General features: G+C 32.6%; 1 protein-coding gene across 1 annotated transcript; it reads right to left on the bottom strand.

Moving 5' to 3' along the window:
- Nucleotides 1–511: 511 nt before the first annotated feature.
- Nucleotides 512–12,609, bottom strand: LOC126889423 (syntaxin-18). Its single transcript, XM_050657729.1, has 2 exons — nucleotides 11,822–12,609; nucleotides 512–912 (listed from the first exon to the last, which is right to left on the bottom strand). The coding sequence occupies exons 1-2, from the start codon at nucleotides 12,498–12,500 to the stop codon at nucleotides 656–658; spliced, it is 936 nt and encodes a 311-aa protein (XP_050513686.1). The 5' UTR covers nucleotides 12,501–12,609; the 3' UTR covers nucleotides 512–655.
- Nucleotides 12,610–18,147: the final 5,538 nt, after the last annotated feature.

Genomic DNA, 18,147 nt, shown 5'->3' on the forward strand with positions numbered 1-18,147 from the left:
TTTAATGAATGCATACAGCTGAAACATAATTTTGAGTCGTCTTTAACTTATAAGATGTCTTAGTGGCAAAACTTAGTGGTTACTTTGGCAAAACACTCGTGTAAATGATTTTAATTTAACGTTTTAGAACTGAGAGGTCAAATGACAAAATGTCCTCTGTCGGAATTTAATTTTACGAATATAATTAAAACTGCGAAAAATGTTGCCGAGCTATGAAACCAGGTGTCGCTTTTCCGAACTTGCACGGTCCCAATAGAAGGGGTTAATGGTATGAAGTTTTAAAATTTGCTACATAATGTTTGATGCAATTAAAATGTTGTGATGTGTTGCAAATATTCCTGGATTTGACCAAGGGCAACAAAGGACTCTTCCCAAGTGGTTGCGATTTCCAGACTAATAAAACCTCACAGATTGAATGCTAATTGGCAACTGAAGTTGGAATTAAATAATAATTACATACATTAAAGTGATATATTGCTATGCTGTAGATTTAAATAAATAAAACAAAAACTTTGTATATTCCTCAAACTGATTTAATATAAAATTTACTGTACAATAACCACATTACCCTTGCAGGATTAAATCAATTTAAAAACCTGACAAGAAAATCACTCTGTGCATAGCCCAAGCCATTCTAAAATAATTTCACATACATTTAATCATTATACCAATCTAAAAACAACAGCGAAAATGACATAACTAGTAAAAAGAATAAAATGTACACTCTAAGTCCAGCATTTCTCTGAATTGCTTGTCTAATTTGTTCATTAGCATCTTTCATGTTTTCAGTGGATCCAACTACAGTTGTCGCTATCCTTTCAATATCTGCTTGTTGCTGTAATACTTTTTCCGTAAATAATTCTTGTAACTCTGCTATGTGCACAACTTTACTTTCCATCTGCCTGACTTCATCTGCAATACATAAAAAAAATTAATTAATAGCATTGATTAATAAATATAGGGGATATATAATATCCCCCCTCTATAATTTATCAATCAACGGTAATAGAACACCTGTGATCTAAGGATTATTAGCAATCTTTACTGGAATCAAATGTTCGCTATCTGTACAGAGGTAGGATAATCTTATGATATCAAAATCAAAAGTTGGGTCCAACAGGGATGTATACCAACTCTGCTGTGGTACAATACAGTGATATTCACTGACAGTTATGAAGCCATCTTGGAGTTAATGAATAACATCACAGAAGTAAGTCAGAGATATGGACTTTCACTAAATATTAAGAAAATAAATTGTATGATTATCTCTAAGAAGGAACATCAATTTGGACCAATCAGTGTGAACGGTCAACAAATAGAAAGACTAAAAGCATAAACCTACTTTGATATGAACGTCAATAAAAATTGGAACCATTCCCTAGAAATCAAATGTGGAATAGAGAAAACAAGATCTGAATTTCAAAAAATTGCTAAACTATTGAAACATCATGATTTATCAGTACCTATAAAAATCAGATTACTACGATGCTTATATCTTTTCTATGCTGCTGTACAGAGTTGAGTCCTGGACTTTCACAGACACTTCCTAGTTACAAGAAAATTGAGACTTTCAAAATGTGTCTTTATCATCGAATCCTGAAGACCACATTAGGTTGACTAACCGACCATGTTACTAATCACGCCATTTTATTATGAATATAAAAAGAAAAAGAGCTATTAACCACAAGAAAAACAGCCAAAATCAAATAATACAGTATTTCTCATGATCATCTTTCAGTGCGTCACAGTTTTTCGATTTCTTTCTAACGCATTAAATTGTATGTGACAGAAAAAAAGGCACGTCGATGATTACATTTCGTCGGTGACATTTTTATAACATTTATTCTAGTTATTTTAGTTGTCGATAGATGGCGCCATAATAAAAAAATAATTTTTTTTTAATTAGATAATAATATTACAAATATAATCTGTATAATTTATAAGACTATACAAATCAAAGAAAATACCATTTTATAAATGCAAGAAACACATTTGATTTGTTTTTATTCTAAATTGAAAATAAAATGTGACAACTGTCAGATTTAACTAAAATGTCATGTTAGAATAAATGTCATAAATGTGTATTATCACGGACTTACCCTTTTTCCTATCATTTGTTACATGCCCCGCTAACTCTAATAAAAAACATGTAATCGTATTTATTTTCCTTCCGTTTAGTCAGAGGCGCTGATGTCGGCATTGTGATTGGTGGAACATGACTTTTGACAAATCCTGCGCTATCTGTGAATCTGTAATCTGTGTTCGTTCGTTCGTTGTCGTTCACTTATTTTATATGGTCGGTTATGTGATGTGTTTGTTGGTGTTTGTGTTTAGTTTGTGTCACCATAAAAAGCTGATATTCAGTCGTGTTTTTTGATATTTTTGTTATTTCATAATCGAGTACCTTTTTAAAGGTAAGTTTTTCTGATTGTAGGTACTGTTTATCCAACAGTTTTAAAATACACATTTTATTTCGCGTTTTGTTGTTTGGTCTAATGGCCGATCAGCTGTTGTGTGCAGCCGATAAATTCAACAAGTAAACATATATTTATTCGAAATTAAATACTCATATTTCTATGTAAAATGTCACATTATTGTATAAATAAATAATTAAGAAACAAAAGTTGTTTGTGTTTTACCTTTATTGTCCACTTGAATAAAATAATATTAAATATTGGAAGTAATGTATGGAGGCTATGGTGTACCTAGCGTGGAGGCTAGATAACGCTACCCTTCCTATCCAATCAACAGCAAGAACGTTTAAAATTTCACACCTATCATGTCGAAGCTACAGACCACTTATGTGGAGGCCAGATTTGTAGTATCCTTCCAATTTTCCAGGTGCTGAAATACGTGACATATTTTTTGAAGGGTAAGATCGCATTCTACCAAATCACACAACACTTTTTTCTATGATTTGTTACGCACTGAAAAATGATCATGAAAAGGACAATATCTAGGTCACATTAAGAGGAATTTTAATGTTGTTCTGAAGCTATTTTCTTGTGGCATTTTTACAATTTTAACTATTTATAATGGGAAATAAGCCACAATATTATTAAAAAAAAAACTCATAAATATTGGCAATATCATTTTAAAGTCTTCTATTTTAAAATGTATCATATTATGTATCTGAATTGCCGATATAAATGAGTCAAATTAAATAAATTATTAGAAGAATTTTTTTACTAAGCAACAACATTTTTGTTTATGTTAATAGTATTTTGTATTTTGACAACGGCACCCGATTTGGGCGTCGAAACGTTAATAAAAATCATTTTTTAATAATATTGTGGCTTATTTCCCATTATAAATAGTTAAAAAAGAGGAATTTTGTATTGCATTTTAAAATTATTATATATTTACAGCTGTAAAAAGTGGAAACATGTCTCATAAATAAGTAAACATATTGCCTTGTGTTTTCATTACATTTTGATGACAAAAGTGATAAGACACAAGAAAATTACTTAATAATATACAGTTGCCAATTATTGAGTACCTGGAAATAGTAGGATGACAGAACTAAGAAAAATATGGGAGAAATAGTTAAATGCAGATAATATAAAAATAGTATAATCAATAATGATATACAGTTTATCCCATAAATATATGGCTGTTCTGGATTATCATGATAACATGGGGACAGCCTCAGTCCATGCCTATTTAATTTAATAATGGATAAAGTTATAGGTAGTGTTAAAAAATGAATCAGGGATACAAAATGGGTAACCGAACCATGAGAATACTTTGCTATGCAGATGATGCAATCTTAATAGCCGAAAACGAAGATGACTTACAACACTTACTACAAAAATTTAAAATAACTGCTGAAAAGTATAACCTGACACTATCCACAGAGAAAACCCAATCGATGGTAATATCCAAGAACCCAATTAGATGTAAATTAATAGTGGACGACCATATAATCGAACAGATAATGGATTGTAGATACTCGGGTGTGGAAATATCTAGCGACAGGCATCTGTGGAAAGAAACAAAAAAGCAGGCAACGACAGCAGCGAGAATATCTGGTTTCCCGAGGGATATAATCTGGCGGAATAAATATATGAGCACCGAAAGGAAAGTCCGCATTTTTAAGGCATGTGTTAGACCCGTACTGACATACGTAGCTGAGACAAGGGCCGAGACAACAAAGACCAAACAAATAATGAGAACAACAGAGATGAAAACCCTAAGATCCATAAGAGGTATCACACTCAAAGATAGAATATAAAAAGAAGACACATTAAGAGAGCTAGGCGTTCAAGACGTAGTGAGATGGACAAGAGCACGACGACGCATGTCAAGAGACCACGTAGATCGGATGGGCCCTGAACGTATGGCGCATTGGGCGAAGACAGAAGCTCAACACCAAGCGACCCATAGGAAGACCCAAAACACGATGGTACGAGAGCTGCAGCTCTGGATCGCAGCAGAGACTGTAACAGAAGAATCAGGACATAGTCCTATTACAAGAAGAAGAAGATGATAAATTTAACTGTGGAACAACAGGAAGTACGAAAGTAAACTGCTCTAATAATTATTTAAATAAAAAGGATCTACTGTCAGTTTGACAGAACTTAGTACTGATTCTAATTTCAAAGAGTGTGTTTTTCAAAAATTAAAAATGAGAATTCAGAATTTTGGTTTGTGTATAGTTCTGCAATCAAACTAGGAAAGTCATTAATATTCAGCTCAACGTGGTACTATTGTCTGAAATGTGTACTTAAATAAACAAGGGATCATTCCATAAAACAGGTAGATCCCTTGTTGATAGAATTTCACACCTCCAAGAATAGCACCCCGCAGAGCTGACTATTAATGACTCTTAGTTTGATTGCACTGGTATATTATGTACTATTGTAAGTTCAAAACCTCGTGAACCTCGTAAATACGCATGCCCGAAAAAATAAATGGAACCTAAAAACATGAACCATTATAATTACATAGGAAATTAGGCGACAGGGTAGGATTTGCACATGGTAATGATGTCCAGTATTTCCAATAAACATGAGATATTATGTTTCTCTAATCTTAAATATTCCAGTTAGTCATCGCATTTTTAGAGAGAGAGAGAGAGAGAGAGAGAGAGAGAGAGAGAGAGAGAGAGAGAGAGAGAGAGAGAGAGAGAGAGAGAGATACTTTATTGATACAATGTACCAAAAGGCCATCGACCGAAGTCTTTCAGCCAATTTACACAATTAATATACATTATTACAATATATGTTTTTTGTTAATATTAAAATACAATACAATAATTAAAAAAAAAAGAAAAAATATTTGTATGTGGCGGTAATCACAATATCACTGACAATTAGTTACAATACAGATGATGATTTGAATGGAGTTGTTTATTGTCTTGATGTGTAGCAGATTTCTTCAAAAAGAGTTCTTCCTGGATATCTACGGGCACTGTCCTCTGGTATCTTCACAATGTGGGGCTCAATCAAATTTTTGTTATTGTCATTAATAAAGAGATATTTAAACAGCTTATTGAGTCTCTCATTAATAGGTTCAATTCCAGTTTCCTCGTACAGCATTCTGTTGGATGGATTGTGAAGTGGATTATCAGGATGGCGCATTCTAGTAATTTGTCGAAGGCTAGTTGTTTCAGCCACTTTTATATTATTTTTGGCAGGGCCTTTAGAATTATAGAAAATTGCAGAACCATACTCCAGCATGGGCCTGCAAATCATTTTATAAATATTGGCTGCTGTTTCAATCGTAATTCCCTCATTCTTGTATGTTAAACTTCTGAAGTGTTTTGCTCTAGTTATAATTTTCCTTTTTATAACTGCTGTGTGGTGGTTGAACGTCAATTTGTTATCTATTTCTATTCCCAAATACTTAACAGTTTGGGAGGGTTTAATAATATTGTCGCATATGTTTATAGTTGGTGAGTGATCTTGGATTCTATGGTTAAATATTATTAGTTTTGTTTTAGAAGGATTTATTGTTAATCTCCATTTATTCATCCAAGATATTGTGTCATCCACCTGCCTCTGCAATAAGTCCATTGTCTTTATTAAATTTTTTCCATATGATATCACTGCAGTGTCATCAGCAAATTGTAGCAAATTAGTGTTGGTTAGTCTATTGTCGCATATGTCACTGCAATAGAGATTATACAATAGAGGGGAGAGTGGTGAACCTTGTGGAACTCCTTGTTGCACTGAAAATGAATGGGAATATGTTTCATTGATCTTAACTATACACCTGCGTCTTCTAAGAAATTCGTCAATAATCCATATTAGAGAAGGGGAGCATTTCATTCTGTGAAGTTTATATAACAATCCTCTATGCCAAACGGAGTCAAAAGCCTTCTTGATGTCCAAGAAAACTCCAGCGGCCTTTAGTCCTTGCAATCTTGCTGCCTGTATATTGGATGTTACTATTGAAAGAGGAAGGATTGTAAATGATTTTTCTCTAAATCCAAACTGGTGTGCTGGAATATGTTGGTTTAATTCATTATATAATCTTCCTTGGATAATTTTCTCAAAATTTTTTCCAATTACTGGGAGAAGGGTGATTGGACGGTAATTTTGGGGTAGTTGATGGTTAGTATAAGGTTTAGGGATAACTATTACAATGCCTGTCTTCCACTCATCAGGGAAGAAATGATTCATGATACAATAGTTATATATGCTCATTATCCCCTTATGAATATCTGGATCTAGTTGTCTAAGGATTTTACGATTGATGGAATCTTTGCCTGGAGCTGTATTTTTTCCTTTATATAGAGCCTCATCGTATTCATCTTCTGTGATGTCCTGAAGAGCATTCAGATTACGACTATCTTCATAAAAACTTCCAAACCAACTATCCACCTCCTCTAAGGTATCTCTATCAAAATTGTCATCCTCATCAAATTTGTAGGTTTCTTCAAAGTATCTAGCAAAAGCACTACATTTTTCTTCATCTGTACTATATGTCTGGCCATCATATATCAGTTCTGAAATCTGTTGTCTAAACGATTTATATTTAGACAGTTTTTTTATTTCATTCCAGTATGTTTTTCCTTCATGGAGTTTATACTTTTACATGCTAGGATCCATTTATGTTGTTTAAATTGTGATATAAGTTTGTGAATATCTTGGTTTAGTTCATTAAATTGTGATTTTAATGCATGTGTCTCATTTTTTTGGATCTGCCTGAGTAACTGTCTCTTCAATTTAATCAGAGACAAAATTAAGGGTGGAAGATTGTAATTAAAGGGTGATTTCTTCTGTTTGGGCGAATTTTCTATTATTAATTTAGACAACATAGTGTTGAAATTTTTAATGTAATTTGGGCAAATGTCATGCCTTATATTCAAAAATTCTTTCATTCTACTATTTACATTTTGTACATTACATTTTGCTATATTGGGAAGATTAATTTCATTAATGTGGATCATGATGTAGAATTAAATCAAATTGCAATGCCAAGTGATCACTTCCCAGATCTGGAGTTACAAGTATATTTGTGATATTATTTATAATATTTTTAGAACAAAATAATATATCTGGAGTTGTGCTTGGGTTACCTGCCATTATAAACGTAGGAGGAGTAGGTATTTGACAAAAATTAGAACTTTGAAGAAAACCTCTGATTTGCTTCATACGTGAGGGGCTTGATTTTGGGTTAAAATCGCCAATTATTATTGAATAATCATAAAGGGATGCCTTAATGAAGATAGTTTCTTCAATTAGTGAGGAATTGTGAATATAGACTACGAAAATATGTAATTTGGAGTCTTTAAAAGGAAAAGAGACATGAATGCAGTTATTAAGAGGGTTGTTTATTCGTGGAGGATTTTCTTTCCCCATCTTCCATGTTTTTCTGGATTGTATAAGACTGCCTCCTCTGAAGTTTTGGTTTAATATATTTCCTTTTTGTTGGATTATAGACCAGTCACAATATGGGTTAATAAAATCTTTATTTTTGCTTTCCACACACATAAAACTATCGATATTGTTAGCTTGTAAATAGTTGTATATTAAATATTTCTTTGGTTGAAAACTATTGATATTGAATAAAGAAACCTCACCTTATGAGCCATTATCCTGAAATATTGCAAGGCCTTGCTGTGGCATAGTTGGTGAGTCATTGGTTGGTTTTTCCAGATCGAACATGAGTATAAATAGTCGATTTCCGCTAAATACTGGGGTAGTATCAATGTTATATAGATGTACAAATCTCTTTTTTAGCTTAATTATGATTTCTTGACGATCTTTATTTTTAGGATTATTTAGTTTGTTAGTATATGTTTCAATAATATGATCATGATATGTCATTGGTGAATGTATTCTGCTCGTACCAGTAATTTCTGATGGCATTTCGGAGGATTTTTTGTTCATAGACTTAATTCGCGCATTAGGAATTCCTTCGATAGGTTTAGTTGGTCTGTTAGGACATTTAGGTGACCATGCTTGGTGGTCTTCGGCGTTGCACGACAAACACTTTTCTGGAAGAGGAGAGGTGCACATTTGTGTTGAATGTTTTCCTTGGCATTTCCTACAGCTTATTGATGTGGTGCAGTTCTCTGTAGTGTAGGTATATAGTAAGCATTTAGAACATGGGATAGGAGAAGGTTCGGGTGGTTGACTGGGATAAACAGGATAGTGGTAGTTCTTAAAGAACACTCCCTCGCTTAATAGTTTTTGAAATGATGAGTAATCTCCCGTAATTATTCTAATCAGAGGTGTCAGTTTTCCGGTTTTTCTTGATGTAATTCTTTTGCAGTATCTGTGTGTTATTCCGATATTGGTAAGGTGGTATTTTATATGTGTATCCTCAATATCCAATTCTACCGATGATATAACACAGGCGAAAGTTGTGTTTTGTGATTTATGTGGTGTTGATGGATTTTGGTTAGAATTTGTTTCTTTGTATTCTTTGACCACACCTGACTGGACTAATGATTTCAGCTTTGTTTTAATGTGTTTATTATCCTGATTACTTTTTAAAATAAAACCACTTCTAGTTTTTATTATAACATCAGAAGAGTTTGGATCTCCAACACTCCAATAATTAGCCAACTGTAACCTTGATAATTCTTGATGAGTTGTTAAAAAAAAATTGTTTATAGTTTTTATTACTGATGGTTTTCATTTGAAGTGAATAGTTTTGTGTGTTGTTGTAAGTTACCTTTTTTTGATGACTTGGAGTGTTGATATCTTTTTGTGAGTTTTGCTGAGTTTGTTGTGTTATGTTTTCAGAAGATTGTGGTCCAATTATTATATCTTGCACTTACTGTTGAGATAGTTGTGGTTGTGTGATTCTTTTTTTTGCTGGATTATCCAAATGTTTTTTCCTTTTCCTTTTCACTTTTGTCCACTGTCCGGTATCATCCATTTCCATTTCTTCCTCTTCTTCTGTTTCGCTGCTCTCGGAAGCCATGATTATTAACTATTTTTTTGGGTAAATCAACTAGTTAACAACCTGCTCACTAATTGCTTTGTAATGAATTCGCATTTTTATTTTATCTCACATTGAAAGATGTATCTAATAAAAATTTACGACTTCCCGTCTTCACTGCGGATAAAATATTTACATTGCACTAATTTGGCTTATAAATAAAATTTTTAAGAACTGAAAAAAATCTAGAGGACAAATAAATAAATAACAAATTAATGTATGATAGAAAAATAATAGGATTTTGGTTATAAATTCAGCAAAATATGTTTATACAAGACGAAAACCTCGAATTCCTTGGAAAAAATATTCACATGAGATTTTTTGCATAATCACTTTCATGAAATACCGCAGAATAGTATTCAAGAGATTGCCCATACAAAAAGTGGCCCTAATTTATTGAACGTTTTGTATAAATCCATTTTTTAGGTTGTGAAAAGGGCGTCAAACAACTAAAAACAATGTTTTAAAATCAAATAAGTCCAAACTTAAGTATCAGAAACTCATAGAACAAGGTTTGGTAAATTCAAAACTTTAGAGTCAACTTTAGAGAGATCAACTTTAGAGAAAAATTACAATAAACCTTTTTTATTCTGAATGATTAAAAAAACCGAAAAAAATTTTGTCCGGGCAGATGAAATTGATTTATATTTGTTTAATAGTCCATGTGGTGAGACTGCTCCCGTCTGGAAAAATTTCTGATTCGGTTTCTTTATGGATTCCTATTTAAAAATGTCCCCTTTAAACAAATATGAAGGGTGCCGGGCGGAATTTTTGGGCAGAAATTGTTTAAACAATTTTTTTTAAACAAAAACGTGATCAAGTTTTTTTGCTCCATGACATATATTTTTAAGTTTCGTGGGTCATTCTAAACAATAAAGATATCTTGTAAATTTTCTCAAAAATTGATAGTTTTTGAGTTATAAGCAATTTAAAATCTGAAAAATGCGAAAATATGCATTTTCGAGGCTTAAAAACTCATATTTAAATTAGTACTTTTAAGGTTGCCATATACTTAAATTGAAGTTTAAACGTTCAGCTTCAAGATTCTGAAGATTGATCGCGTCTAACCTTAATTTAAATCGTTGTTTTCTAATTGTTAAATATGCCTGTCCATCCGATTTTTTTGCAGGTGCGGCGCGCTCTATTCCAAAAATCTCCTATTTTCCTTCGAAAAATATTTTTTTATAGATTCTTTGGGACATTCTAAATAAAAAAAGTTTCTTGACATTTTTCTCAAAAGTTTATAGTTTTAAAATTATAAGCGATTTAAAAACCGAAAATACGTTTTTTTGTCATTTTTCGGACTTTAAAGCGCTTATAACCTTAAAACTATTAACTTTTGAGAAAAATGTCAAGAAACTTATTTTATTTAGAATATATCAAAGAATCTAGAAAAAATATTTTTCGGAGGAAAATAGGAGATTTTTGAAATAGAGCGCGCCGCACCGTCAAAAGAATCGGATAAACATGCATATTTAACAATTAAAAAACAACGGTATAAATTAAAGTTAGACGCGATCACTCTTCAGAATCTTGAAGATGAATGTTTAACCTTCAAATGAAGTATCTGGCAACCTCAAAACTACTAATTTAAATATGAGTTTTTAAGCCTCGAAAATGCGTATTTTCGCATTTTTCAGATTTTAAATCGCTTATAACTCGAAAACTATCCACTTTTGAGAAAAATTACAAGATACCTTTCTTGTTTAAAATGACCCAAAAAACCTAAAAATATATATTTCAGATCAAAAAAAGGTGATCTTTTGTATTTGTTTAAAAAAAATTGTTTAAACAATTTTTGCCCAAAAATTCCGCCCGGCACCCTTCAGATTTGTTTAAAGGGGACATTTTTGAATATGAATCCACAAAGAAACCGGATCAGAAATTTTTTCAGACGGGAGCGGTCTCACCACATGGACTATAAAAACAATTATTGTTTAAATAAATTAGAACCACGTCTTCTGGTATTATGTTTTAAGACGAAATAAGTTAAATACAAAGGTAACAATTAATAATCACAAAAAAAAATAAAAATATTAAAGCTATTTCACTAACGCAAAAACTAGTTCGTCTCTGTCTCGCTACGATAAGGCACTGAAGAGAACTACATGTTTTTAGAAATGCATGATATCATTGTTTCGTTCGTAGATCGACGTCACTAAATGATTACGTCAGATCCACGACATAATGAATTACCAATACTAATTGAATATTCAACTAAATAAATATACACAACTTCATCACATACAATAATTGTATTTTAAAAATTGGGAGAATTTACTACTGTACAATTCAGCACATTGAACTATTTAAATTTTCATACCAAATTCAAAAAAACAATCGTATATTCATGGAATAGATTGCACCTAGTTTCTGTTGCATTTTAAAATACAAAGTACCAAGAAAAGGTTAGCATATTTACCTGAAATACTATTAAGTTCGTTATAAAGAAGATTGTTTTCTGTTTCAAACATCTGCATTTCTTCTGCAGATAGTTGGTTGTCATAGTCAACTGATGCAGGTGGAACCCTAACATTCTCTTTAGGAGAAGACACATTGTTTGGAATATCTAAAGTAGCTTTATTCTGACTATTGTTGATTTCTTGTTTTTGACTTACTGGTTTGGTTTCTAACTTTGATAATTTATGTGTTTCAATGACACGTTTTACCCTCACAGCCTTTGCTTCAGTATATATTTTAGAAACATTTTTTAAATAACATTCTAAACTGTCAATGACGTTCTGATAGTGCTCTTCCTTTTGACTACTTTTTGATAAAGCCGTTATTTCCTTTTTGTACTCCTTTATTAGCTTACTGCAGTTGTTTATTATTTCTTCTGCCATTGTATCAACTTTCTGCCTATCGATTTCCGACATGGTTTTATTTGTAGATAAATAATTTATGACATTTAGGTAAGCAGCCTTATTTTCTAATAGAAAGCTTTGGAGTTTTGTTATCTGTTTAACTATGTCCCTTGCAGTTGAGAGATGGATATCTCTATGGGTTTTTAAAATATTTGATTTCTGATCTCTTATGCCAAGAGACTTGTTGGTAGTACGTACTGTTTTGACACAAGCTTTAAATAAGGCGGTTATATCCATTTTGATAAAATATTAAAATAATTTTAATAAATGGACAAATATGGGACAAATGGACAAATCACCATAAAACATAACCAAACTTTTAAATGTCAGTTTATCGCGAACTCTGATGAACTGTCAAAGTCAAAAACGTTAACCCTGGACAGGCCACGTGTTGAAAATATTCAGCTAATGACAGTGGCGGAGGAAAAAACATTTTTTCCAAAGTAAACTGAAACATTCACATTTTTTATATTAAAATATCTACACGTGGAACTTATTGTAATATGTGATATGTATACGGATAGATACTGTATTTTTCTACTAAGATACTGCAGAAAATTTATTGTTCTTAAGTGTCTTTTTAATCACTTGCATTGTGAAAAAAAAAGGAGTTTGTATAGTGTTTATAATCATTTGGATTATTTATATATTTGGATATTTATATTATAGATTAGGTATTCTTTATTGTACATCATAAACTAGATAAGATATTTCTCAGCATCCTTTTTTTGTGACTCCTTTTTTAGTTCATATTAAAATAAATTTATGTATATCTGCTTCATTCTAAAATATGTTTAAGATATAAACTGCGCGTCAGATAAAACGGGCCACACATAAAGTTTAAGAAATTTTTTCTTTTAATTTTTTTTTCTTTGCCAAAGCTATTTATCAGAAATAAAATTTTCTTGAATGAATGAATGAATGAATATCTAATTAAATTGATTCAGTGACTCTTGTACCACGTAACCCGACATTATCATTAGTAAACAATGGAAAACAAGAAAAAATTTGAGAAAGTTAGATGTATTGAAATTTTCGAAGTAATACCTACCATTACGCAGTTATTACAGTTATCACAATAATTAAATTATAGAGTCAAGTAAAGGCAAGCGCGTCACTCGTTCAAATAATGTGTGTTGCCAACACGGTTCTGGATGACACTCATCATCAACGTTGTTGGAGCAGGTATACGACGTCTGACACGCCTTTTGAGAAGGCTCCATATATGCTCAATATGATTAAACTCTGGGCTTAATGCCAGTTCATTTTTGGAATACCATTATCTTCAAGATACTGTGTTACAATCCTTGCCATGTGTGGTCTCGCAATATCTTGAATTAACAGAACGCCATTGCCAATAAACCCAGCATATAACATCACATCATATTGTAGGATCTCCGTTATGTATATGTGTGCTATTAATGCGCCCCTCTCAATCAAGACGAGATCCGTGTGTGCCTCAAAAAAATCCCTACCCAAAACATTACCGAGCCACCAATACAAGCGTCCCGGTGTGACCGAGTACAGGCAGCATAACGTTCTCCAGCCCTTTTGTAGACCTTATTTCGACTGTCTTTACCACAAATTGATATTCTATACTCATCCGTAAACAATACTTTCTTCCAATCGTCTGTTGTCCAATTGACAAATGTAACTCTGCGACTATTGTTTCTGCGGTAAGTAATGTCTCTGTTGCTGGATTGAAAGGTGTCAAACCATGTTCTCTTAACCTTCGTTAAAACAGTAGAAATGAAGATTACTGATCCTTGGGATTTTTGAATATGTCTTTGGAACATTCTAGCAGTGTACGTCCCGTTTCGCAATGCAGCAATAGTGATAACGCGATTTTTTCTGACTGTTGTCTATCACTGTTGATGAGGTCGGGTTTCAATAAATCGTTGGTAAGTTCTCTGCATAGTCGAATGACTAACATTCAATTGTCTTGCCACATTCCTTTAGATTGATCCATTTTCCAGCAATGTAACAATCTGAACACACTTTCGATATTTTCCATCGTTATTAAGAAATGCACGTCACTGTAAGGATGCCAGTGTAACACTAAGATCAGGACCTATTTTACCACTAGGCCCGTGAGGCACCTGCCTCGGGCCCGCATTTTAATGGGGCCCGGAAAATCACCAAAAAATTTTTATTAAAATAATAAAATAAATTTTCAAAATTCTTTTATTTTACGAACAGGAAATGATAAATGATATCAATAAGAGTAGATTGCCTTGTCGGCATCAATAAAATAAACAACATTGTTAGACACAAGGATTAACAAGATATAAAGAGATAAAGGATTAACAAGAGATAGAATTTACAAGAGGGATCTTCACTATTATCTTTTCGGTATAAAATATATAATATACCATACATAATATTTATTCAGAATGCACTAAATTTAATATTTAGTTTGATGCCGATTTCTGCAATGATGAGGTCTTGCTTGCTTGTATTAGTTTTCAGTCCTGTGCTTCTTAGTACAACTAATCTATTCATGAATCATTAGTCGTTTTATTAAATTTCTATAAACATTTATTTTTCTTAACTAATCGTTTCGTTATTATCATGAGTTACGAACATTAAGTGGGAGTGAAAAACGATAAAAGCAAAAATTAAAAGACCAGGAACGGCAGACACAAAAAGATGCAATATTATTATTTTTTACACCCCACAACAGTGCGCAAAAAGGAAGTTCGTCTTCCCATTCTGTTTCTGATCAATTTGGGGTGACTAGTGATAGTGATAGTGAAAATCAATTATATGACGAAAGGCGAGTTGCACTCAAAGAAAATGACTGTACTGTTCATTTTCAAGTAACTTCACCTGCATCTCCGTCATCTCCTATAGACAATGTCAGTAACTCTTTTCTAGCAATATAGGGGATTAGCCAAAACATTTAAATGTGGAATTTTAACAATATTTTATAAATAATCGACCAAATCAAAATATTGATAAAATTAGTGAGTGTGCAAATTACGATTTTTTATATAACGAAAGCTAATGGGGAAAATTCTTCGCGAGTGGTTAGTGTAGTTCTAAATGTAGCCATGTTTATTGTTACATTTGTAAGCTGTTTTCCCGAAAATTGTTCTTCTAACTTCCGATGGGTGTATTGACTGGAAAAATATCAATAGGACAGTTATTCAACATGAGCGATATCCTGAATATATGTATTTCATCAATTGGCACGTTAGTAAAGTTTTATTGTTATTTATAATGTACCAATAATGTACCTACTCTATACCTATTCAATTTTCACTCATGTTTAAAAATTTATATTTAAACAACTAAACAATGTTTAATTGTTTAAATATAAATTTTATTTATTGTTAGTAAAAAATTAAATTTCTGGTGCAACTATATTTCTATTAAATAATTATTACATTTAAAAAAGTTACTATTATTAAATTATATTTAGGGGCCTGAAAATTGTGCAGTGCCTCGGGCCCGATTTGAAATTAAATAGGCTCTGACTAAGACATCTCATAAACTCTTTAGAATACTACAATATTTTACAGTTATCAAAACCATCAATTCCGCGAAGTGACAACAAAGAAGTCCCACAAGAATAGGAATTATCGTATATGTCAGCAATATACAAAAAAGGAGATCGAAAACAATGTAACAACTACAGGGGTATTTCCGTTACACCAACAATAAGCAAAATATACAGACGGATCTTAAAACACCGAATAGAAAACAAATACAAGGAACTGGAGGCAGAAGAAGAAGCAGGATTTAGAGCCGGAAGATCCGGAAGTATGGAAAAGAAAACAGCGGTCAACCAAGAGATTCATTTCGTATATATTGATCTGATAAAGGCGTACGACAGTGTACTTTGGTTAAGTTATGGGAGGCAATGGAGAATACAAATATAAACATAGAAATCATAAAAATAATTAAAAATTTTTATAACACGACCACGAAAATTAAACAAGGAAACAAACTCACCGAAGAGTTTTTGACAAAAAAAGAGTTAAAACAAGGATGCTGCCTCTCTCCAACACTTTTTAAAATATATTTGGAACAAGCTCTGAAAAACTGGAAAAGGAAATGCAAGAAAATGGGACTCCCATTGAATGACCATACACTACACACTCTTTAGGTCTGTTCGTACAGGAATCACTGACTATCAGCAACTGCACGACGCATGCGTGTTTCAATTGTGCGAACGCTAATATTGAAACACGCATGCGTCGTGCAGTTGCTGATAGTCAGTGATAGTTTCTGATTCCTGTACGAACAGACCTTTTGTTTCGCAGACGACCAAATACTAATAGCACAAGTCTACGATGATATCTGTTACATGACAAGAAAGCTAATAGAGGAATACAGGAAATGGGGACTAGATATCAACATAGGAAAATCCAAATATATGAATATCGGTGGAATACAGCACGACTTGATACTAGACGGAAGACAAACAATCAGTACATGTAACGAATATAAATACCTGGGTATAAAAATCACGAATGATGGAACACTGGACGGAGCCATTAAAGAACGAAATATTCAGGGCAGGAAAGCAATTGCGCTTCTAAACTCAGTACTCTGGGACAAGCAGATAAACAATCAAAATATAAAAAACATCTATAATGCCGTAGTGAAAAGCATCATAACATACAGCTGCCAAGTATAAGAAGAGCTGCAGGAAGATCAAGAAGAGAACATGTCACCAATGAACGGATACGAGAAATAATGAAGGTCACACATACAATAAATGGACGAAATAAACGACACACAACTAAGATGGTTTGGTCACGTACAAAAAATGCATAAAGACAGAATCCCAAAACAAGTACAAAACTGGAAACTGCAAGATAGAAGAAGAAGAGGTAGACCGAGGAAAAGTTGGCAGGAAGGAATAAACAAAGCCATGGATGAAAGAGGTCTGCAAGTAGATCAATATGCGTAAATATTATCTTTTGAAGATACTTGTTTATTACCTTTCAGCCCTACATATTTTGTGGGAAGAATGGTATCTTTCCAGCTCTGATACAAGAGGACATTCATATCTTACTATCTCATCTAGCAAAAATATTCAAGATCAGTTTCATCTTGCTACATTGCAAAAGAATGGTGATACTTACATGAAGGCCTGCTTTATTCATGTGAGTGGCAAATGTGTTCCAGAGAAACCAATGTTATATAGACTTCCTTTCCAATAAAAGATGGCAAAATAGCTATTTGTATAACAAGGGAGGAAAGTGTAACTTTTCCTCCCGAGAATGAAGTTTACTGCCCGACGCGTAGCGGAGGGCAGTAATCATTCAAGGGAGGAAAAGGCACTTTACTCCCATGTTATACATATGGGTTTTCCACCTTCCTCAAATAACAAGTAATTTTTTCATTTTTACTTAATTTATTTATGTAACTAACCAACAAAATTTATTAGAACTAAAACAACAAGTAGGTACAATATAACTGTCAACTGTCAAATATAAGTCAAATTATTAATGTAAACATTGTTAAATCAAAATAACAATTTACTGTTTTTTACCATTCTGCAAAATAAAGGATGTTTTATAAATAAACGTTAAAATGTATAGATACTCCGTAATAGAAAATAGATATTATACAGGGCGTCAATAAGTTATATTTCATGAATGAAATACCATGACGTCACTTTTACTTTTCCTCCCTAGGGAGGAAAAATATTTTCCTCCCTAGGGAGGAAAAGTACAACTTTGCTCCCTACAATCAGGTCCGGAAAAGTATACTTTTGGTAGAGGTAGGTGGAAAATAATATATCCACATACCTAACAAGTGAAAACTTACCGCTCCACGAAGAAAAATTTGCCTGTCAACTAGGAACTCTATTAAATTTGCTACAACAGGACAAGTTATACCGTCTTCCATCCAGTCGATCACTATAAGA

This window comes from Diabrotica virgifera, chromosome 8 (genome assembly GCF_917563875.1).
Source record: "Diabrotica virgifera virgifera chromosome 8, PGI_DIABVI_V3a".
Taxonomy (NCBI): domain Eukaryota; kingdom Metazoa; phylum Arthropoda; class Insecta; order Coleoptera; family Chrysomelidae; genus Diabrotica; species Diabrotica virgifera.

Excerpts from the sequence above, each read along its gene's own strand:
- LOC126889423 (XM_050657729.1), bottom strand. The coding sequence starts at position 12,500 with ATGGATATAACCGCCTTATTTAAAGCTTGTGTCAAAACAGTACGTACT. Across the intron at positions 913-11,821 it reads CGAACTTAATAGTATTTCAG|ATGAAGTCAGGCAGATGGAA; the intron begins GTAAATATGCTA and ends TATGTATTGCAG.